Raw genomic sequence first — 24,083 nt, 5'->3', positions numbered from 1 at the left:
GTCTTTCTATCATCTGGAGCCAGTCTGCCCGTTCTCCTCTGACCTCTCACATCAACAAGGCATTTTCATCCACACAACTGACCGCTCACTGGATCTTTCCTCTTTTTCGGACCGTTCTCTGTAAACCCTAGAGATGGTTGTGTGTGAAAATCCCAGCAGATCAGCAGTTTCTGAAATACTCAGACCAGCCCGTCTGGCACCAACAACCACGCCACGTTCAAAGTCCCTTAAATCCCCTTTCTTCCCCGTTCTGACGCTCGGTCTGCACTTCAGCAAGTCGTCTTGACCACCTCTACATGCCTAAATGCAGTGAGCTGCAGCCGTGTGATTGGCTGATCAGCTATTTGTGTTAAGTTGTACCTAATAAAGTGGCCGGTGAGTGTAGACATTTTATTTACTATCTAGAACCACCAGTGAACCTACACGAGTCTTCTGAGTTTATATGGAATGTTGATGATGGAAAACAGTGGAAAATCTGGAATAATGAGTTTTCTTTGGGGACTATTTTGCCGCACAGCGCCCTGCATGTCTCCCTCCACCATGAATGGAGTTGAAGTTCTCTAAACTCTCATAAAACAGCGTCTCAGTCATCAGGCAGTGAATTCAGAACCAGCTCATGTAGGAACTCTCTGTGAGGAGCTTTTAGAGGGACGTCTGGTTCCCATCACCACCACTGTGAGCGGTTCACAGTTTCACTAGAACAGAGCGTTTCACACCGAACCGCTCTGCACGGCTCTGTTCACATCCTAAGCATTTCATTGTGCAACGTTTTGAAATATTGGTGGAGTTTCCCTTTGAGACGCACTCTGAGATGTGAGAGAGTGATGATGTGGTGATGTGATGATGTGTTTGTGTGTAGACTCTCCGGGTGTAGACGTCTGCCCTCTGGGTCAGTTCCCCTGCGGGAATCTGTCGGTCTGTTTGCCGCAGCTCAAACACTGCAATGGTCACCAGGACTGTCCGAACGGAGCGGACGAGGAGAACTGCGGTGAGTGTGGTTAAAGGGCAGGTACCCTCTGTTTTTCTGCTGTATCATTTTGTACGCTGAGGTCACTCCGGACGTCTGTGTGGTTTCACACAAGCAGCAGGCGTTTATTCTGCCCGTCTGGTCTCACTGTGTGTGTTTCAGTGGACAACAGCGGATGGCCACACCTGTTTGATGCCTTCATGAAGACCAGAGTTCAAGAACCAGAGGAATGCAGTGAGTCTCTCTCTCTCTGTCTCTCTCTCCCTGTCTCTCTCTCCCTCTCTCTCTCTCTGTCTCTCTCTCTGTCTGTCTCTCTCTCTCTCTGTCTGTCTGTCCGTCTGTCTGTCTCTCTCTCTCTCTCTCTCTCTCTCTGTCTCTGTCTCTCTATCTCTCTGTCTGTCTCTCTCTCTCTCTGTCTGTCTGTCTGTGTCTCGCTCTCTCTCTGTCTGTCTGTCTATGTCTGTCTCTCTCTCAGTCTTACTGTCTGTCTGTCTGTCTCTTCCTCTCTTTGTCTTTCTCTCTTTGTCTTTGTAAGAAAGACAAAGACAGAAAGAGTGAGAGCGAGACACCGATACAGAGCCAGATAGACAGAGAGAGAGAGAGAGACAGAGAGAGAGAGAGAGAGAGAGAGAGACAGAGAGAGAGAGAGAGAGAGAGAGAGAGAGAGAGAGACGGTAAAGTGCAGCTGTGTTGTTCACCAGTCTAGTGTTTTGCTGAGAGAATCCAACTTTTCTGGCTGAGATTAAACTACTGTGTTCATACAGTGAGTTAATAATTCTGTCCTGTTTTATATTCTACAGTTTCAGGGTTGGTCTGTACAGACCGATTCCCCTGAGCGATACTGTGGCTCAGAGCCGCTGTGTTGCTTTTTGTGTGCTGAATGCCAATTCTTTACAATAACAATGACAATAATAACAATCTAATCACTACAAGCTCAGAGCACAAAGAAAACGGGGAAATAAAGAAGATCAGCAGCACAAACACAAAGAAACAACTAAACCAACACAACAGAAAAAACGAGCCATGCAGCAAGTACTTCACACCGGGTATTAGAGGTCTGCACTCCGGGATTCTCGCTGGACCCACCAGACCCACCACAATCATCTTACATTTACATTTACAGCATTTAGCAGACGCTCCTATCCAGAGCGACTTACAAGAAGCTTTGTCAATCTAGAGAAAGTGTCTTTGCTAGTTACCATCTAGTCACTTTGTGTAGCATGACTAATTTTCAGTGCTCTGTGTGGGAGCGGGCAGGAAACCAGCCCACTGCTGGCGGAAGCGGGACAAAACACACATGAGGAAACATCCCAGTTAATGAAGAGCCTGAATCAAGTAGAACAATCACCACAACAATTCAAATGCATGAAGTCTTTCTAAAGAGTTGCGAAGCTTACAGAGACAGCAGAGCCTTCAGTCTAACGGCCACAGCTGCCCAGCAAAACACCAACAATAACCGCTCTGTGGTTTAATTCCTGCTTTGTGTTTGTTGGAAACAAAAGGTGTTTATTGTAGTTACTTCGCAGTGAGCCTGATGACCAAGACTGCTGTGTTATTTCAGCAGAGAATAATATATTTGTGAATAGACTGCGTCAGATATTGGATGTCAGTTTGCCTTGATAGGCAGGCGGGAGCGGGACTAAACGTTTAGGTTGCGGGCAGGCGCGAGACAAATGATTCGTTTTCTGCCAGAGTGCAAGCCATTTGAACGTTTTTACTTCTTACTTTGCCTCGAAAAAAATCGGACACTGTTAAGATCACATCTGACCGACAGCCGATTTGGTCCGACTCGGAAGATGAGACGACACTAAATTCCCAAACTGTAGTCACCACTGAGCAGCTTTTCAGTCGGCAGCTGTGGCAGAAGAACTGCTGAACAACCTGGAATCAGCCGGAAATGAACCCAACACCATTCGCCAAACTAAACGGGCTGTAAGAAGCTTTACAGACCGGCTGGAACAAAACAACATTAATACTGATCTGAAGAAACTGACCAAACTGAGCTGAACCTGATATTGGGTCAGATTTATAGCTCAGTGCGATTTGGTCCGACTCTGAAGATCAGACACGTCTGGCGAATGGTGTTGGGTTCATTTCTGGCTGATTCCAGGTTGTTCAGCTGTTCTTCTGTCACAGCTGCCGACTGAAAAGCTGCTCAGTGGTGACGACAGTTTGTCAGGAACTGGAGAACAAACTGCCGGCTGTGCAGCGATGTGGGCGGAGAGCGTTACTCTGACGTCACGGCCCAGTTTACTAATTTCTTTCTTTCTTTTTTTAACTGTTGTATAAAAGCAGTAGAACACTTCGAGTGTTATCACTATAATATCACGGCTGTGATGATCTACGGCGACCAAATCACGGCCGTGACGTTATTTCGTGATAACACACTCCCTCGCAGGTTCTATTGCTTAATTCACTCACAAACAAATTGCACCAAATCAAAACCAGAGCTGGCCACTGCTGCTCGTCCATCTCAGCTCTTTTTTAAAGGCACTCATGCTGCTGTCACCGGATCAGAAAACTTGTTGCTCCGCCTCCCCGTCACCATCTCTGCTCCGCAGCTCGTAGGCCTGTATCGAATATGAGGTGTAGCCTGGACTTGCTGCAGATTGATAGACGGGGCTTAGGTGGTGGAGTTTGGGACCCGTGTCCCACCTTCACGCCTCTCGTACCCGCCGCTCACTACCTTCAGCCTCAGCGGCATTGAGGATTCAGGCCCTGTCGTCCCACTGGCTCTCATGACTGTCATCAGAGTCCGGGGGGACAAGTGCATGGCACACTAGCCTAATGACAACAGAAGAACTATCTAACAAGAGCCTAGCCTGATGCTACAACTATAATGCACACTTCCAGCTTTTTGGGAACAGTTCAGGCAAGACCTTTCCTGTTCCAGCATGACTGAGCCCCAGTGCACAAAGTGAGCTCCATAAAGACAAGTCTGGTGTGGAGGAACTCCAGTGGCCTCCACAGAGCCCTGACTTCAACCCCTCTGAACCCCTTTGAAATGAAGTGTTCCACAGTTCCAGACCTCTCGTCCAACATCAGTGTCCAGTGACTGGGCTCAAATTCCCACAGACACACTCTGAAATCTCGGAAAGCTTCCCAGAAGTGTGGGGAAATTCCATATTATTGCGAGTGGTTTTCAATTGGGACGTCCAACAAGCTCATATAGGTGTGATGGCCAGGCATCCACATACTTTTGGTCATATGATGTATGTACATATATATTTGTCTAGGGTGTCCTGAGGTCCCGCGATGCCCCCCATAAGACTGTACAGGTCAATAATGCAATTAACAGCAGTTAAACTGTATAAATAATTTAGGTTAATCACTCAGTAATTAACATCCTGCAATACATTCAATACCCAGAGTCCCTTGGGTCAGCGCTAACGACTGTGTGTGTATGTGTGTGTGTTACAGTGCTGGATGTGTATCCTGATGTGTGTTTCTGCGAGGGCTGGAAGGTGAACTGTAACGGTAAACATCTCCAGCAGGTTCCAGCCGTGTCCTCCAACGTTACTGCGCTGTGAGTCCCGCATGTCATTCAGCTCATTTAAAGCTGCACTGCGTTAGCTTTGGGGATTTGGAGACCCCTCTGGTGGGAATGTGTAACTGCAGGCAGAAGAGCACAGACTATAATACAGTCCTGCTGCACTGACCTTCCCTCCTTTATTCTTTCTTTCATTTTTCCTTCATCCTTTCATCTTTCCTTTCTTTTTTCTCTTGCCTCTTCCCTTTCCCCATTTCCACTTTTCTTTTTGCCACTTTCTTGTCATCCTTTCTTTCTTCTTTCCCTCCTTTTCGCCCTTTTGTTTTAATCCGTATTCTTTTCCCGAACTCACTTCCTTTCTTGTTTTACTCTTTTCTTTGCCTCACATTCTTCCCCCTTTTTCTTTCCTTTTTGTTTTCTTTGCCATTTTACTTTCTTTACTCCCTCCCTCCTTTTTTTCTTCTTTCCTCCTTTTTCCTTTCATCCCTTTTTTATTTTCTTTGCATTTTCCTTTGTTGTTCTCTTTGCTTTGCCTCTTTTTTTCCTTCCTTCTTTTTCCTCATTCCTCATTTCTTCTCCCCATCTTTCTTTCCTCTCTCTCCGTCACAGAGAGCTGAACAGTAACGGTCTGGTCTCTCTTCCTGCTGATCTGTTCATCCGCTACCGACGACTGGAGAGACTGTGAGTGGCGCAGCTTTCCTTCATCCCTCCATCCTCACACTCACCATCCTTCACGATCCCCTGCTCTCTTTTTTCTATTCTCTCTCTGTTTCTTTCTCCAAATAGATCTCAACCATGTTCTCTTTCATTCTCACTCTTTTTTCTTTCTCTCTTTCTCTTGTTTCTCTCTTCTTCGGTTCTGTTTCTTTCTGTTTTCTTTCTTTGTCTCCTTCTGTCGTTCTCTCTGTTCTCCATTTCCGACACCTGATACTCACAGAGGGCTTTTCTGTTTCATGTCTTTCACACTTTTGTCCTTGTGCTTACCCCTCTCTCTCTCTCTCGCTCTCTCTCGCTCTCTCTCTCGCTCTCTCTCGCTCTCTCTCGCTCTCTCTCGCTCTCTCTCTCTCTCTCTCTATTTCTGTCTCTCTCTCTCTCGCTCTCTCTCGCTCTCTCTCTCGCTCTCTCTCGCTCTCTCTCGCTCTCTCTCTCTCTCTCTCTATTTCTGTCTCTCTCTCTCTCTCTCTCTCTCTCCCTGTCTCTCTCTCGCTCTCTCTCTCTCTCTCGCTCTCTCTCTCTCGCACTCTCTCTCTCTCGATCTCTCTCTCGCTCTCTCTCTCTCTCTGTGTCTCTCTCTCTCGCTCTCTCTCTCCCTGTCTCTCTCTCTCTCTGTCTCTCCCCCTGTCTCTCTCTCTCTTTCTCTCCCCCTGTCTCTCTCTCTCTCTCTCTCTCTGTCTCTCTCTTTCTCTTTCTCTCCCCCTGTCTCTCTCTGTCTCTCTGTCTCTCTCTCTCTCTCTCTTTCTCTCCCCCTGTCTCTCTCTCTCTCTCTCTCTCTCTCTGTCTCTCTCTTTCTCTTTCTCTCCCCCTGTCTCTCTCTCTCTCTCTCTCTCTCTCTGTCTCTCTCTCTCCCTGTCTCTCTCTCTCTCTTTCTCTCCCCCTGTCTCTCTCTCTCTCTCTTTCTCTCTCTCTCTCTCTCTCTCTCTCTCTCTCTCTCCGGAGAGAATCTTATTCTGCTGCCACAACAGGACAGTAAAAGGGCCACATGAAGCTCCAGAGCCGCATGTTTCTGACCCCTGACATAGACGGTTGTGTTACTTGGGAGCCAACTGTGTGGCTAATTGGCCTTTACCCGCACTGAGGCTTTGTCCAGCCTGTGAACTTTTCCGTGGCTGGACCACAAATCCTGCTGCAACGTGCTAGAATGTATATTAATACTAGATCAAACATGAAGAGCGGCTCGTAAAACACCAGCTCACACTGTGAGGAGCAGCTTCAATCTGGCTACAAGAGCACTTCAGAAAAAGCCTGCAGATTAGCTTCTGCTATCTTCTGTTTCGTTTTTTTTTTTTTTTTTCTGTTTTGTTGTTGCTGCAGCCTCTTTATCTCAGGATTTCTAAGAGCACCTACAGCACAATTTGCTATCACCTGCAACGCACATGTTCTCAAAGGAGCTGCCCGACAATCAGATCGCATCGTCTAAGTGCCAAAAGCCATCAGTTCAAACTGTGTCACTGTATAAAACACACACACGAGAGAAAGCCGGCAAAACCGTCCATGTTTACTGTCTCCTATTAGCTTCCTCCCAAAGTGGCGACAGCTCAGGATTGAACAAACGCAGAGTGTTCGGGATCGTCGTTCATAAACACGCTGAAACGCTCTCGTTTAAGCAGTAAATAAACACACGAGGACGAAAAGGCCTCTCATGAGGATCAAAGCGGCCGAGATTAGCACTTATTCTCTCTAATTAAACTCAAACAAAGCCCAACGCAGGCCTGACCCCTGTGAGCCCAGCGTTTAAAAGCAAAACCAATAACAGTAAAACTAATAACAGCTCAATCCTGCAGATAAGAACACTGAGCGCTCAGCTGGATGACGGAGAGTCCTGGACTAAGGTTTAATAATAGAAGAAAGAAAACAAAACGTAAGGCAGAAAAGAGGAAGAGGAACGAAACAGAAAAAATAAGTGAAGATGCGAGAGGAAAAGAGAGAAGAAGAATGGACAAGCAAAGCGGGAATGTGTTGTATATGGTTCTGTGTAGCACCTTCTATTGTTACAATGTCAAACTTGCAATGGTAGAAGAACCTACACAAAACCACATACAACACATTCTCCATCAGTCCGAAGAACCATTTCACTAAGCGACTGGTTCTCCGTACAGAAGCACCATCCATTTCACAGTGAAGAAGAACCTTTCGAGCATGCAAATGATTCTATGCGTGAGTCATGATACTAAATAAAATCAGCTTTATCAAATAGCACTTTCAGAACCTTATTTTTTAAGCGTGTTGCAGAGCAAATCCATGGCTTTAGCCATGCTACGGTTATTAGTGCTGTAGGCTATGACTTGCCTAGCTGAAAACACAAAACCGTGGTGAATGTATTGTGGGGGTTTCCAATTGCTCTGGTTTCCAGAAGGGGCTCTAGAGATGTTGGTGTGTGGTTGTTTAGCGTTGTTAATGTTGTTTTTTAGTTTAAAGAGTGTGGATGTGTTTTGCTCATGTTTATGTGTTCGGCTATGTGTTAGTTAGCATTGGAGAAGCTTTGGTCTGCTATCCCCGCAGTGTTATGTGCCTTTTCTGCACTTCCTGTGGCCGAAATCATAGGCTTTCACCGCTGCACAGGGATGCTATCCCACTTCTGACACCAATGCATTATCTTGCCAAAGAAGGAGACTCGGGAGAGGCCATGATTTCTGCTAACTGGAACAAATGGCATCTGCTACACTGTCAACTGAACATTTATACGTTACATTCACACTTACTTTCTCCTGCACTGACTTTGTGCTTTCTCTCTCTCTCTCTCTCTCTCTCTCTCTCTCTCTCTCTCTCTTTCTCTTTTAGGCACCTGGAGAATAACAGAATAGAGCTGATATCTAAGAGAGCGTTCTCTGGCCTCTTCTCTCTGAGGAAACTGTAAGCAAAAATAAACAAACAAACAAACAAACCAATCAATAAATAAACAGCAGAACAGTTTCTACCACCTCATGTGTGTATATAGAAAGAAAGAGAGAAAAAGAGAGAGGGAGCACAGAAGGAGATTGAAAGAGAGAAGCAGAGATAGTGAGGTGTGAAGAGTGAGAAGGAGGGGGTAAAGAGTGAGAGTGAGTAAAAAGACTGAAAAAGAGTGAAAGAGAAGGAATAAAGAGATTGAGTGGAGAGAGAAGGGAAAGAGGAAGAAAAGGGGAGAGGGAGAAAGGAAAAAGATAAAAGAAAGAAAGAAAAAAGAGGCACATTAGTTAGAGAGAGAGTAAGAGAGGGGAATGAGAGGGAGAGACAGGGAGAAAGGAGAGATGAAAGAAAGACAGGATAAGATAGCTATAGAGAAAGAGGAGGAGGAGGAGGAGGAGGAGGAGAAGATAGAAATTCAAAAGAGAGATAGTAAAGAAGTAGGAGAGGAGAGATAGGGGAAAAGAAAGAAAGAAATGGAAGAGATGGAAGAGAAAGAAAGAAAAAAAGAAGAGAATGAGGAAGGAAAAGAGAGAAAGGGAGGAAAAAGGGAGAAAGAAAGAAAAAGAAAGAAAGAAAGAGAGTCAGAGAGAGAGAGAGAGAGAGAGAGAGACTCTCTGACTGTCTCTCCCTCTCTCCCTCTCTCTCTCTCTCTCTCTCTGTCTCTCTCTCACTGCCCCCCTCATGATGTGTTTGAATGTTATGACAATATTTATGTTTGTCCTGCTGAGCTGCAGCGCACACACACACACACACACACACACACACACACACACACACAATTTTTTTATGTCACACTGGATGCACATTTTAAATACTACGTTGCAGACTTTCATTCACACATCCATCTGTTCTTCCATCCATCCGTCTGTGGAGCAGATGAGAGAATGTGAAATGCACTGAAAATAAAACGAAAAACATTTTCTTTTTTTCTTCAAGCATAAATACAATGAATAGTAATGACCAGGTATTTACATACGCAGCTCTCTGAGAGGCCGAAATGAAAACGGCTACACGCTCAAATACGGTAACCTAGATTAGATTAGATTAGATTAGATTAGATTTATTGTCCACTGTGTCTTCTTCTTCTTCTTTCGGCTGCTCCCTTTAGGGGTCGCCACAGCGGATCATCTGCCTCCATCTTGCCCTATCCACTGCCTCCTCTACTTTCACACCAACCATCTCCATGTCCACCTTCACTACATCCATAAACCTTCTCTGAGGTCCACCTCTTCTCCTTCTACCCGGCAGCTCCATCTCCATCATTCTTTGACCAATATATCCACTATTCCTCCTCAACACACGTCCAAACCATCTCAACCTGGCCTCTCTGGCTTTATCTCCAAACTGCTCCACCTTCACTGTCCCTCTGATCTGCTCATTTCTAATCTTGTCCATCCTGGTCACTCCCAATGAAAATCTCAGCATCTTCATCTCCGCCACCTCCAGCTCAGCCTCCTGTCTTTTAGAGAGAGCCACAGTCTCCAAACCGTACATCATAGCAGGACGCACTGCTGTCTTGTAGACCTTCCCTTTCACTCTTGCTGCTATCCTTCTGTCACACATCAGCCCTGACACCCGTCTCCACTCACTCCATCCTGCCTGCACCCTCTTCTTCACCTCTTCATTGCTTTGGCAACAGTTAATTATAATGTATGAGAGCAACATGAAGATTGAGAGAGAGAGAGAGAGGGAGAGGGAGAGAGAGAGAAATAGAGAGAGAGGGAGGGAGAGAGAGAAAGAGAGAGGGAGGGTATATTATGCATACTCATGCTCTCTTTCTCAGTGCAGATGGGCAATTGGACTAGAGGAATTGAAACTCTCCCAAATGTTTACTTTAACTTCAATTTCATCTTAATCACAGCTTTCTATCCTACTTATCCATCATTCATTCCCCATCTCTCTCTCCTTCTCTCTCTCTTTCCCTCTCTCTCTGTCTGTCTCTCTCTTTCCCTCTCTCTCTCTTTCCCTCCCCCTCTCTCTCTCTCTCTCTCTTTCTTTCCCTCTTTCTCTCTCTCTTTCTTTCCCTCTTTCTCTCTCTCTCTCAGGTTTTTGAGTCAGAATAGAATCTCGTCTCTGAAAGCTGGAATTTTCACTGACCTCAACAGTCTGGAGTGGTTGTGAGTACATAATAACACACACACACACACACACACACACACACACACACCTACACACACACACACACACACACACTCGACTATTTATTTACAACCCCAATTCCAAAAAAGTGCGATGCTGTGTAAAATGTAAATCTAAACAGTGCAGTGATCTGCAGAACTCATGGACCCATATTTTATCCACAACAGAACATAGAACCCATATCAGATGTTGAAAGCGGCACATTTTACCATTCAATGAAAAAATTAACTCGTTTAGAACTTAGTGGCAGCAATGCATCCCAAAAAAGTTGGGACGGGGCAACAAAAGGCTGGAAAAGTAAGTGGTACTAATAAAAAACAGCTGAAGGAGCAATTTTCAACTAACTCACATGACTGGGTATAAAAAGAGAATGTTAGGGAGGCAGAGACTCTCAGAAGCCAAGATGGGTAGAGGTTCACCAGTCTGCAAAAAATGCGTCTGAACATTGTGGATTTCAGAAAAATGTTCCTCAACGTAAAAAACTGTGAAGACTCTAGATATCCCACCATCTACAGTACATAATGTGATAAAGAGTGAATCTGGAGAAATCCCTGTATGCAAGGGACCAGGCCGACGGTCAATACTAGAGGCTTCAAGTAGCACTGAATTAAAAACAGACATGATTCTGTCCTGGAAATCACTGCATGGGCTCGAAACACTTCCAGAAATCAATGTTTGTGAACACAGTTCGCCATGCAATCCATTAATGCAAGTTAAAGCTGTATTGTGCAAAGAAGAAACCAGATATAAACAGGATCCAGAAATGCTGCCACCTTCTCTGGGCCCCAGTTCATTTAAAATGGACTAAGGCGAAGTGAAAAGGTGTCCTGTGGTCCAACGAATCAAAAATTTTAATTAGTTTTGGAAATAATGGACACTGAGTCCTGTTAACAAACATGAAATAAACAAATGCCGCTCAGCACCGCCCTCTAAAGGCATCATTAGTCACGCATTTTCAAGTTCATGAAACATCTGATCTCAACAAACATGTGACTGAATGCAATGAATAGACATGCTCCCACTTCACATTATATTTATAGTGGCGTAAACATATGATTGTGAAAACTAATAATAGTAGAAAATCACTGTTGTCAGCGTAAATAAATGTGGCGATGATGGAGGAGTTAGAAGTAGCTGAATTCACTTCGTCTGGATGCGCCTGGATGGTGTTTATACACACAGACAGAGACAGTGAGATGATGGAGCTGATTGGACTCTGCCTGTCTCGAGTCAAGAGCTAATTTTCTCCCCCTCTTCCTCTCCCTCTCTCTCTCTCCCTCTCCCTCTCTCTCTCTCTCTCTCCCTCCCTCTCTCTCTCTCCCTCTCCCTCTCTCTCTCTCTCTCTCCCTCTCCCTCTCTCTCTCTCCCTCTCCCTCTCTCTCTCTCTCTCTCTCTCTCTCTCTCTCTCTCCCTCTCCCTCTCTCTCTCTCTCTCTCTCTCTCTCTCTCTCTCTCTCTCCCTCTCTCTCTCCCTCTCTCTGCCTCTCTCTCTCCCTCTCTCTGTCTCTCTCTCTCTCTCACTCTCTCTCTCTCTCTCTCCCTCTCTCTCTCTCTCTCTCTCTCTCCCACTCTCTCTCTCTCTCCTGCTTGTTTCTCGCTCTGTTAGCCGTGGCAGAGATGCTGTGTCTCATCTTTTGGAGCACAATTGCTGAAAATTACACACTGTGTCTCCGTCTGCGTTGCTGGGAATTTGATAACTGCTATGAAATCAAATTTTTGTGCTTTCCAAGAACCAAGTTACATCATGTGTTTCTCCAGGGAATCCTCTTTAAACCTCACACTGAAAACTCACTTTTAAGAATAAACAATGGCCAGTAAAAAAAAAAAAAAGATCTAAAAAAAAGGGGATCCCTCAGGGTCTCTTCTAGGCCTTCAGAGGAAACCTAATGATTTCTGAAAACTAAAAAATATCTATTAACGTCTATAATTGTTCTTCGGGGGAATCAGGCGTTTATTTAAACTTACAGAGTACAGTTCTACTCTTCTTTCAATCCAAAGTGTTGGGCAGAAACAAAAAGGTTTAATTCTTGAAACCCGAAGCAGAAAATGGGCCAATTAGGAATTGTTTGTCTCTGTGGTCTCTAGGTAGGTATAGTTAAACAAGCTCTCCCATTGGTTAGGACTTCAGGAGCTGAGGAGAAGTCCTAACACAAGAGATTAACTCAACGTAATCACGCAGTGACCGAGGAGTTAACCAATCACGCTTTGTTTCCAGTAGACGTGAGAAAAATGTCCCTCTGTGTAACGCTGGGGATCGATGATGAGACGGAGGCATACGCTGAGAGAAGCGAGATTTATTAGGGGCAAATCCGTTCTCAGGGTCTAGACAGTCCAGGGTCAGAGAGCCAACACAGATAGAATGAGGGGATAGACATTACTAAAAAGGAAAACCAGGTAAACAAACAACTAACGATACAATACACTACAAAGACCAGCAACCTAACAGGGGAAATCACAGGGCTTAAATACAGGCACAGGTAACAAGACACAGGTAAGAACAATCAAGGGTAGAGTCTGGAAACAAGGGGGCAGAACAGGGAACAAACACAACAAAGAAGCACATGGACTAGACCATAAGGTAAACACAAGCACATGGAAGACTGGGAGGGGCCAATTGTGACACTCTATGTCTTCTGGAAGTTCTAGATAATGATAAATATGAGCCGCAGCCTGATCAGTGGGTTATTAGAAGCGGAGAACAGCAGGAAGGAGGAGTAAACTTGAAAACAACCAGAGCAAAAGGTTTCAGCCTCTTGCTATCATTCATGCTCATAATAAAAATAAACAACTATTTCTTGATTCAGATTTTTTTTGCTTTCCACACCTGCAGTAACCTACTTTGTATGTTTTATGGAGCACAACAATAATATTTGTTTCTCCTTTGGGGACGGCGTAAAAATTCAGAACAGAGAAGAGAAACTGGACACCTTACCTCCTCTTGATCCTCGCATCACAGCACCAACTGGGACAGGCCCACAGCCCAGCTTAGCAGCTTAGAACTATAAACTGGACTCAACATTATGTAGTGGCTGTAAACCGAACTCCAGTGTAAATTCAGGGGGAGTGAGATTTTGACCAGTTTTCTGTGAAGCTCGTCTAGCAACACAACTCTCGACATTTGTGGGCAGAGCCTGGAAAGCATAGTCATGTGGCGAATCACTGAGTGTGTTTATATGCAATCAATAATCCAATCATAATCAGATTTCTGCAGTTATCTGATTATTGAAATGGTCATGTAAATAGCACACTCTAATTTCTTAGATTGGAGTATGGTCTAGAAATCTGATTGGGAAATCTGATAAAGAGGCTGGATTGTAGCTCAGTAATCAGATTTCTCAGTGTGAGCTCTTACTCTGATTTTTTAGATTGGAGTAAGGTCTAGAAATCTGATTGGGAAATCTGATAAAGAGGCTGGATTCTTAGCTCAGTAATCAGATTTCTCAGTGTGAGCTCTTACTCTGATTTTTTAGATTGGAGTAAGGTCTAGAAATCTGATTGGGAAATCTGATAAAGAGGCTGGATTGTAGCTCAGTAATCAGATTTCTCAGTGTGAGCTCTTACTCTGATTTTTTAGATTGGAGTAAGGTCTAGAAATCTGATTGGGAAATCTGATAAAGAGGCTGGATTGTAGCTCAGTAATCAGATTTCTCAGTGTGAGCTCTTACTCTAATTTCTTAGATTGGAGTAAGGTCTAGAAATCTGATTGGGAAATCTGATAAAGAGGCTGGATTGTAGTTCAGTAATCAGATTTCTCAGTGTGAGCTCTTCCTCTGATTTCTTAGATTGGAGTATGGTCTAGAAATCGGATTGGGAAATCTGATAAAGAGGCTGGATTCTTAGCTCAGTAATCAGATTTCTCAGTGTGAGCTCTTACTCTGATTTTTTAGATTGGAGTAAGGTCTAGAAATCTGATTGGGAAATCTGATAAAGAGGCTGGATTGTAGCTCAGTAATCAGATTTCTCAGTGTGAGCTCTTACTCTGATTTTGTAGATTGGAGTAAGGTCTAGAAATCTGATTGGGAAATCTGATAAAGAGGCTGGATTGTAGCTCAGTAATCAGATTTCTCAGTGTGAGCTCTTACTCTGATTTTGTAGATTGGAGTAAGGTCTAGAAATCTGATTGGGAAATCTGATAAAGAGGCTGGATTGTAGCTCAGTAATCAGATTTCTCAGTGTGAGCTCTTACTCTGATTTTTTAGATTGGAGTAAGGTCTAGAAATCTGATTGGGAAATCTGATAAAGAGGCTGGATTGTAGCTCAGTAATCAGATTTCTCAGTGTGAGCTCTTACTCTGATTTTTTAGATTGGAGTAAGGTCTAGAAATCTGATTGGGAAATCTGATAAAGAGGCTGGATTGTAGCTCAGTAATCAGATTTCTCAGTGTGAGCTCTTACTCTGATTTTTTAGATTGGAGTAAGGTCTGGAAATCTGATTGGGAAATCTGATAAAGAGGCTGGATTGTAGCTCAGTAATCAGATTTCTCAGTGTGAGCTCTTACTCTGATTTTTTAGATTGGAGTAAGGTCTAGAAATCTGATTGGGAAATCTGATAAAGAGGCTGGATTGTAGCTCAGTAATCAGATTTCTCAGTGTGAGCTCTTACTCTGATTTTTTAGATTGGAGTAAGGTCTAGAAATCTGATTGGGAAATCTGATAAAGAGGCTGGATTGTAGCTCAGTAATCAGATTTCTCAGTGTGAGCTCTTACTCTGATTTTTTAGATTGGAGTAAGGTCTAGAAATCTGATTGGGAAATCTGATAAAGAGGCTGGATTCTTAGCTCAGTAATCAGATTTCTCAGTGTGAGCTCTTTCTCTGATTTTTTAGATTGGAGTAAGGTCTAGAAATCTGATTGGGAAATCTGATAAAGAGGCTGGATTGTAGCTCAGTAATCAGATTTCTCAGTGTGAGCTCTTACTCTGATTTTTTAGATTGGAGTAAGGTCTAGAAATCTGATTGGGAAATCTGATAAAGAGGCTGGATTCTTAGCTCAGTAATCAGATTTCTCAGTGTGAGCTCTTACTCTGATTTTTTAGATTGGAGTAAGGTCTAGAAATCTGATTGGGAAATCTGATAAAGAGGCTGGATTGTAGCTCAGTAATCAGATTTCTCATTGTGAGCTCTTACTCTGATTTTTTAGATTGGAGTAAGGTCTAGAAATCTGATTGGGAAATCTGATAAAGAGGCTGGATTGTAGCTCAGTAATCAGATTTCTCAGTGTGAGCTCTTACTCTAATTTCTTAGATCGGCGTAAGGTCTAGAAATCGGATTGGGAAATCTGATAAAGAGGCTGGATTGTAGCTCAGTAATCAGATTTCTCAGTGTGAGCTCTTACTCTGATTTTTTAGATTGGAGTAAGGTCTAGAAATCTGATTGGGAAATCTGATAAAGAGGCTGGATTGTAGCTCAGTAATCAGATTTCTCAGTGTGAGCTCTTACTCTAATTTCTTAGATTGGAGTAAGGTCTAGAAATCGGATTGGGAAATCTGATAAAGAGGCTGGATTGTAGCTCAGTAATCAGATTTCTCAGTGTGAGCTCTTAGTCTGATTTCTTAGATCGGAGTAAGGTCTGGAAATCTGATCGGGAAATCAGGCCGCAGTATGAAGTTTGGTTGCAGTATGAAGTTTGAGTTCTACATTATGTTTGCGTCGCGTCGTCTTCTGTGAGTTTACTGGCTGGTTGTAAAGCAGAAATCTGATTACTGTCTGACTCCTGTAGACCTGGAGTTTCCATATTATCTGATTACTGTGCATGTAAATGTGTTGATTGGATTACTGACAAAATCTGATTTTCTGTAGTTATCGGATTATTAAGTGCATGTAAACACACAATGCTGCACCCGATGAGAATGTCCGAAGTACCACGTGGATACAATGTAGTAACTAAGACGTAGAACACACTTATATTCCCAGGTCAGGAACTAGTTTTCATATATAACTCTGAATTTGCACCAGCCACACATTTTACTGCAGCGTTCAATAAAGACGTATTCGACCAACCCCAAATGGGACCCTTTGCAAGTGAAAACATCTTAAATCTATTCAATATTTCTAATGTTTCTCATTATGAGACTTGTAAGAATATTTTAAGATGAGATTTCCTGACATTTTTACTTATTTTAGTTCATTTTATGTAGCGAAAGTATGACTTTTTGGCAGTTCATTTCCTCATTTTGAGAAACAATGCAGATTAAATATGAAATATGGCTTAAAATATTGGAACAAGACATTTTCATAGGATAAAATGACTTAAAATGAGTAACTTATTCAAGATTCAAGAGTTTTATTGTCATATGCACAGCAGAAACAGGCAGTTATACTGTACAGTGAAATTCTTACTTTGCTGTTCCTCCATTCACCAAATATAATCTCAATATAATCTTATAAAAAAATAGAAAATATAAGAATAACACTAAAAACAATAGTAAAAAAGTACAGTTTTATGTGCAAAGTTGAAATTAACATATAACTTATAAGTAACTTATGCTTCAAAATAGTTAAAATGTCTTATAAAATTCTTCCAACAGCTTCATAATGTGAAATATTAGATATATTGACTGCATTTAAGATGATTTCACTTGCTGAGACATATTTTTGCTGCGTGTATCTAGTTAACTTTTTCCACCTTCTTAAACGGCAGCTGGAGCTATTTATATTTAATAAACGTAATTATCAATTTAGTAAAGTAAAGTAAAAGCGTCTCCTCGCTTGCTAGTTAGCTCAATGGGTCAATCGGGTTTATTTATTTATTTGCCCTCCTAGAAAAAAACGGCATAGACCTACATTGGCCATCACCAGCAAGGCCAGCATATGTTGTATGTTTTGGATGCTGGTATGCTGGTCAACCAACATGACCATGCTGGGGTGACCAGCGTAAATGCTAATAGCATTCCTATCTAGTTCTACTTTCTAGAACACATGGTTCTACTTACCTTCAGGTGCTCTTTTCGGTGATGTAATATTAATGTAAGAAAAATAAACAATTGGCTACATTGTCGTCGTCGTTAATGCTGCTTACAGCAGCTCTACCTGCTTTAGGAAGCTGGAAAACAGGAAAAAACATGTATAGAATTCATTACATCAGACGTTACAGCCCCAAACACAGGAATATGTTAAGATTATGTTCAACGCTGGGGCTGTTTGGGTTGTATTCACTGTAAACTGTGGCATAAATTGAGCTCCTCGGAGGCGAGTTATCCACCCAGCGGGACCGCCGGCCTTCATGCTTACAAATATCCCGATTTGGTCCGGACAGAAAGGTGTTTATCCTGCAGACGGGAGCTCGGCGGCTGCTGATATTCACTCTTCTAAGAGACACACTGCGAAGGCATGCGGTTTCATTTGGTTTGTGTTTATGCTTGTTTTTTTTTACAGGATCCTGGACGAGAACAGAATCTCCTCTCTGCGTCAGAAGTCTTTTGAGGGCCTGAAGTCTTTATTCTTCCTGTGAGTGCCTGATTCTCCCCCAACCTCCACACACCGAATCCATCAAACTCAAAAATACTGAAACCAGGCTGTGTGTGTGTGTGTGTGTGTGTGTGTGTGTGTGTGTGTGTGTGTGTGTGTGTAGGTCTCTGTTAAACAATTCTGTGGAGCAGATGCCCAAGACGTCGCTCTGCTATGAGATGCCGCGCCTCAACTGGCTGTAAGTGATAACACTGAGTCACATTTTAAACCAACCAACAGTCCAAAGACACGCCGAATCCAAACTTATTCCGAGATTTTCTTTTCTCTTTTCTTATATATGTATATAAATACACATACAAACACCGACCAGGCACAACTGTCTGACCACCTCCTTGTTTCTGCGCTCATTGTCCATTTTATCATTTTATCATTTATTGTTCAGTTGTTCTATTGCTTGTTAACACAAATAGCTGATCAGCCAATCACACGGCTGCAACTCACTGCATTTAGGCATGTGGAGGTGGTCAAGACGACTTGCTGAAGTGCAGACCGAGCATCAGAACGGGGAAGAAAGGGGATTTAAGGGGCTTTGAACGTGGCGTGGTTGTTGGTGCCAGACGGGCTGGTCTGAGTATTTCAGAAACTGCTGATCTGCTGGGATTTTCACGCACAACCATCTCTAGGGTTCACAGAGAACGGTCCGAAAAAGAGGAAATATCCAGTGAGCCGTCAGTTATGGGGACAAAAACGCCTTGTTGATGTGAGAGGTCAGAGGAGAATGGGCAGACTGGTTCCAGATGATAGAAAGGCAACAGGAACTCAAATAACCAACCAGAATCTCTGAGGAACGTTTCCAACACCTTGTTGAAAGTGTGGCATGAAGAATTAAGGCAGTTCTGAAGGAAAAGGGTCTAACCTTTTACTAGCAAGGGGTACCTAATAAAGTGGCCTGTGAGTGTATATACACACAAACACACAAAAACTCCAGCAGCACTGCTGTGTCTGATCCACTCGTACCAGCGCAACACACACTAACACACCACCACCACATCAGTGTTACTGCAGTGCTGAGAATGACCCACCACCCAAACAGTACCTGCTCTGTGAGGGTCCATGGGGGTCCTGGCCACTGAAGAACAGGGTAACAGAGTATCAGAGAAACAGATGGACTACAGTCTGTAACTGTAGAACTACAGAGTGAAACTAAACGGTCAGTGGAGCTGATAAGATGGACAACGAGTGGAGAAATAAGGTGGAGTCTGAGACCATATTAGAATAAATCGAATATTTTAGAAATTATGACGATTAAAATGAAGAAGAAATAGTCAAAACTTCTCGCTCACCATTGAAGTTTCAACAATTTTGTGAAGCTGACCGTGCTGAGGTCTGGATGCTAAAAGGTCAGATCGTGTTAAGTCTGATCTGTTCCAGTGAAGCTAGTGGTCAGATGACTTTCAGGTGGATTTGGTCTGCTGATCAGAGACTTTTGCAAACCACCAAATACTCAGAAGTTCTGAAGAAGTATTTGAGGGGGAAGCGCTTCTCCCTCAAATTGTTATGCTGGTAGATCATGTTGTTTACCACCTTGGGGGCTATCTTGTTGCCGTGGTAACAGAGAATGATCTGGCTGTTGTAAACTTGGGTAACATGGACAAGAAAGTTGGGAACAAAAAACAAGCCTTTTTTTTTTCAGTCTGATTTTTCGAAATTTCTGCTTAATTCAGTGGTTCAGGTGTAAACAGAGCCGTTCAGGGCAGTTTGGTGTGAAACTCTCTGTTCTAGATAAACTGACACAAAACTGTTCACAGTGGTGGTGATAGGAACCAGACGTCCTCCTCTAACAGCTCCCTCACACAAAGTTCCTACATGAAAAATGTTCTATGATAGCTTTGTGAAAGAGTTTTTGATCTAAAATCACTTTAATCAATTTATTTTAATCAATTCATGGTCAAAGGATACAAGAAGGGTGTTCTGAGGCAAAATAGTCCCTAAAGAAAACTGATTTTTCCAGGTTTTCCACTTTTTTCCATCGTCAACATTCCATATAAGCTCAGAAGACTCGTGTAGGTTCTCTGGTGGTTCTGGATGGTAAATAAAGTGTCTATATCTGTGTTGTAGTCATGGCGACGCCTGGTTCCCATCACCACCACTGTAAAGACGTCTGAACTATTTCACACCAAACCCTCTGAATCTCCGTTTACAGCTCACACATTAAAATATGTAGAAATTTGGGGAAATTTGTGGAATAAATGTTTACCCAAGAATCAAATGTAGCTATATATAAGGTAAGGTATAAATCATGCAGTGCATCATTACATCTAGGAAAGTTATATTTATCAGTAATTCGTTTGATAATTCCAGTAATTTCTTACTGAAGCGGTGCTGCATAATTAAATGGCAGATTTAACAAACTATCGGTCTAAATTAGAGTCATAGCCGAGTTAGTCGTGGCTAAATTACGGTCAGTTTGTTGCCTCTATGCCGCGTCGGGTTTGTGTTTGAATGTGCCGTTTTGCACACGGCCCTTCGTTTCGTCTTTTAACGTCGTAAATGTCGGTCTGAGCTGATTTTATAGAACTTCCGTTGAAGAACCAGACACGGTGTCTGGAGGCTGAAGCCAATTTAAGTGTCAGATGGAAAAATGTAGCCACAGAAATTGAAATAAATCATTTGTGGGCTCAGAGGCACAAACTCAGGCCGTTTGAAGCTGGTAGTTTGAGAACCCCGTCTGCAGGCAGTTGAATGCCTTTTAAATAACACTTAAAGTGTCATTAAGGAGTTGAAGGCAGTGTTTCCGCTGCATATGTTTTGCAGTGTAGGCCGGCAGAACAGTTGCCACCACTGTTTAGAAAATGTTCCGAGGTCACAACTACAAACTCTGTAGGGGGCTTTTAATTTGAAAAGCTAGATACATTAAGCGGAGATTATGTGGCAACACCCAACCTACTGTTCCTATGTCTGTGCACCTGACAAAGGAAAATAGATTAAATTAGCTAACGTTCGATTTTACAGTTTAAAAGAACATTTACAGTGTAGCGTTATTCTCCGCTGATGTTCATGGCCAACTAATCATTTTCATTATTATTAATAGTAGTTATTAGTATTAATACAGGGTGGTTCAAAAAGATGAATCCGATGTCAAAGCGCCGTATTTTTACCACCGGGAGGCGCCGAGGAACCAATCACAATCCAACTGTAAGAGGGGGTCATAGAGTTTCTGACTGGCTCCTTCAGTCTGAGAGGAGCTGAGACCCCTGAGCAGAGCGTTCTGCGTTCTCCACGTCAATCAGAGTGAATCCCTCAGAACTGTGCAGTGGAAATTTCATCAGCAGTGAAGCTCCAGCAGCTCCAGTTGGTTCCACAGCACTGGATGATCTCCGAAATCCCACTGAAAGAGCCGTGAGAGCAGCGACGCCCGACACGCTCAGTCCAGTCTGGGATGAGTTTGACTGTGGAGTTGATGTCGTCTGTGCAACTGTAGGAGGTTCCTACTGAGGACTTGTATAGCTATGCCCTTCGCTCTTCATCCAGGGTTGACCACAGGGGTTCCTCTCAAGGTTTCCTCCTCTTACTCCAAGGGAGTTCATGGGTGGCTTGAACCTGCATTCATACTTTTGATCCTTCCCTAAACTGCTTTCCTGTAAAGTTGCTTTGAGACAGCACTAGTGGTGAAAAGCGCTATACTAATAAATGCTGTTGCACAATTTACCGCATTGCTCTGAAATGATTTACAAGTGAAATAAATCATTTTGAAATCGGATGAATCTTTTTTTTAATCACCCAGTATATCGTGAACCAAGGGCCCAGCTAACCTAACATTAACCTTAGCAAACTCAGTGACTCAAAGTCCTGTTAAAGGTACTTCAATAAACCTCAGTAAAATAACCGTCTGTTATTGTTAATGTTACTTTTATTTCTTCATTTTATGTTATATTCACTACCATTTTCGACTTGGTCAGGCATTCCAGTGCAACTTCCACGGAATAAACTAGGATTGCCAGGATCTTGTGAGCTTGCGAGGACCGTCCAGTCGCTGCCATTGCAGAAGATCTGCTGTCAAAGCGTGACAAACGACTTTCTGAGGGAACATCTTGTAAAAGTTGCCGTTACAGTGCAGGGCTGTGTTATCAGTTTAGTAAAATATGGTTAGTGTTAAGAATACGGGGGGGATAATTAATCACCTGTTAAAATTTTAATTACACTCATTCTTCTTTCACTTATTATTTTTTTGTAATACTGTGCTTGTGTGTGTGTGTGTGTGTGTGTGTGTGTGTGTGTGTGTGTGTGTGTGTGTGTGTGTTCACAGGGATTTGGAAGGGAACCAGATTTCGTCATTGTGGTCGTCCAGCTTTAAAAACTGCTCCTCGCTCACTGTACTGTAAGTAATATGGATGCTCTCCAAAATGACCAGTGAGGTCCATTTATGATGTTTGTCATTTTATTTATAGCAAAAAAACAGACTGCGCCTTTAAGACTGGTGTATGTAAATGAGCACTGTTCTGATTAGCTGCCCTCACTCAAACAGCAGTCCAGACTAGAAAACCCAGTGTGAGAGTTGGGCTAAGCTGCTGTAGGATGAATATGCAGGACTAAACTCCTCTTGGCTGAACTGGGGCTAAACTGCTGCACGGTGATGTTTACCAAAAGTAAATAAAATAAACAAATAAGTGCATTTAAAAAGGGTGTTAGGGCGTTTTCATACGGCAAATATGTGAAATGATGGCATAAATCTGTTCATAACAAATGTTTTCTACACAAACTGTCCACCTGCTAGTGTTTCCCACCATAGTCTTGGTCAGTGCTGGTCAGTATTTTGGTCTGTTGGAGCTTCAGCTGAATCAGGTCATTACGTGCTGTCAGATTTGATCACCTGGCTCAGGTGTGCAGGTGTGCTGGATGCTGGATGCTGGAACAGAAGAAAAATCTATAAAGTCCTGTAAGTACAACCTGCTCCTGCCGCAGCAGTGAGATGGATGACTACAGCAGTCAAACATTTGGACTCAGATGGGGTCTGTTATTTAATCAGTAGTGTAAATAAATAAAATCTGTAAAAAACTAGACCTACAAGCAGAGTTTTGCCAAGTATCCTAAACCCATTCTCAGGTAAGACATGTTGTTTTTGTCTTTCCAAAAGATGAACTTCAGTACAAGTACAGAACTAGTAGACCACAGCACCTTGTGCCTGTGAGTAAGCCAAAGAGTCAGTTTGGGCCAGTCTTTTCAGGCGTATTCCTGCTTAACCCTCTCAGGTTGATGATGACGTTTGTGACATCAAAGGACATCATAGATAAAAGAATAAATATATCAGACACGTTGGGTGCTAGAGACTTTTATTTTGCCTGGAAGGTTTGTTTTGTCGACATGTCAGGAACACAGCCTCTGATTGGTCGACAATCAGGAACAACAATCTGTGTTTGGGCAACAAGTCAGGAACCCATCCTCTGATTGGTTGGCAAGTCAGGAACACAGCATCTGATTGATCGACAAGTCAAGAACAAAGCGTGTGATCGGTCAACAAGTCAGGAACACATCCTCTGTTTGGCCGACAAATCAGTAATACAGCCTCTGGTTGGTCGACAAATCAGTAATACAGCCTCTGGTTGGTCGACAAGTCAGGAATATAGCATCTCATTGGTCAACAAATCAGGAAGTCGGTCTCTGATTGGTCCACAAGTCAGAAACACAGCATCTGATTGGTCCACAAGTCAGAAACACAGCATCTGATTGGTCAACAAGTCAGGAACACAGATCTGATCGATCAACAAGTCAGGAACACAGATCTGATCAATCGGCAAGCTGGGGACACAGCCTCTGTTTGGTCAATAAGTCAGGAACACAGCCTCTAATCGGTTGACAAGTTGGGAATACAGCATCTGATTGATCTTTTCAACATGGAGAAATGGATAAATAATTACAGAAGATTTTCAGTGTTCGATTTTTCATTACAGATTTATTTTACAGTCTCCAAAAAGGCTGCAGATCAAGGCTGGATTACAAAGGAAAAAATATCATTAATTCTCATGCATGCATGCAGTGGTCCTGAAATGTATTCTTTGATGTACACCATCCTTTGATGTCATGTTTAACATTGTTTATCTGCAAGGGTTAATTTGCATAAATTAGCAAAAATCTCAACTCAATCTGTTCCTAAATCCCAGGCACAACTCGTCTGCTTCTGTGGGAAATGACTGATCATGCCAGGCGCCAGAATGATTTAGAATTTGTAATTTTAATAAGAAGCTGCAAATAAGATGAGAAGCCTCATAGAAACAGAATTTAGTCTCTTTTAGTCTCTTTTTGGATCCACTTAGACTTAAATGGAGTGCTAATGTGAGAGGAATGATCAGCAGTAAAGCAGAACGGGAGCTGAACCAATGCAACAAATTGAAATTAAACCCAAAAAAGAAAATTAGGTACTAAATGTCAGTGACTAAAGTGGAACAAACAGATGGCCTTAATCACTGATACACTTGAGTAA

General features: G+C 42.9%; 1 protein-coding gene across 1 annotated transcript in view; it reads left to right on the top strand.

Moving 5' to 3' along the window:
* The window catches only part of rxfp2l (relaxin family peptide receptor 2, like), an 85,671-nt gene that overhangs the window by 9,167 nt on the left and 52,421 nt on the right, over positions 1–24,083 (top strand). The window contains exons 2-10 of the mRNA XM_037533628.1: positions 860–988; positions 1,130–1,201; positions 4,388–4,493; positions 5,067–5,138; positions 7,956–8,027; positions 10,109–10,180; positions 17,573–17,644; positions 17,769–17,843; positions 21,912–21,983. Coding sequence (XP_037389525.1) covers positions 860–988; positions 1,130–1,201; positions 4,388–4,493; positions 5,067–5,138; positions 7,956–8,027; positions 10,109–10,180; positions 17,573–17,644; positions 17,769–17,843; positions 21,912–21,983 — 742 coding nt within the window. The remainder of the gene's footprint in view (positions 1–859; positions 989–1,129; positions 1,202–4,387; positions 4,494–5,066; positions 5,139–7,955; positions 8,028–10,108; positions 10,181–17,572; positions 17,645–17,768; positions 17,844–21,911; positions 21,984–24,083) is intronic.

The sequence above is a fragment of the Pygocentrus nattereri genome, chromosome 23 (genome assembly GCF_015220715.1).
Source record: "Pygocentrus nattereri isolate fPygNat1 chromosome 23, fPygNat1.pri, whole genome shotgun sequence".
Lineage (NCBI taxonomy): Eukaryota > Metazoa > Chordata > Actinopteri > Characiformes > Serrasalmidae > Pygocentrus > Pygocentrus nattereri.
This window is presented reverse-complemented; position numbering and strand designations above follow the sequence as displayed.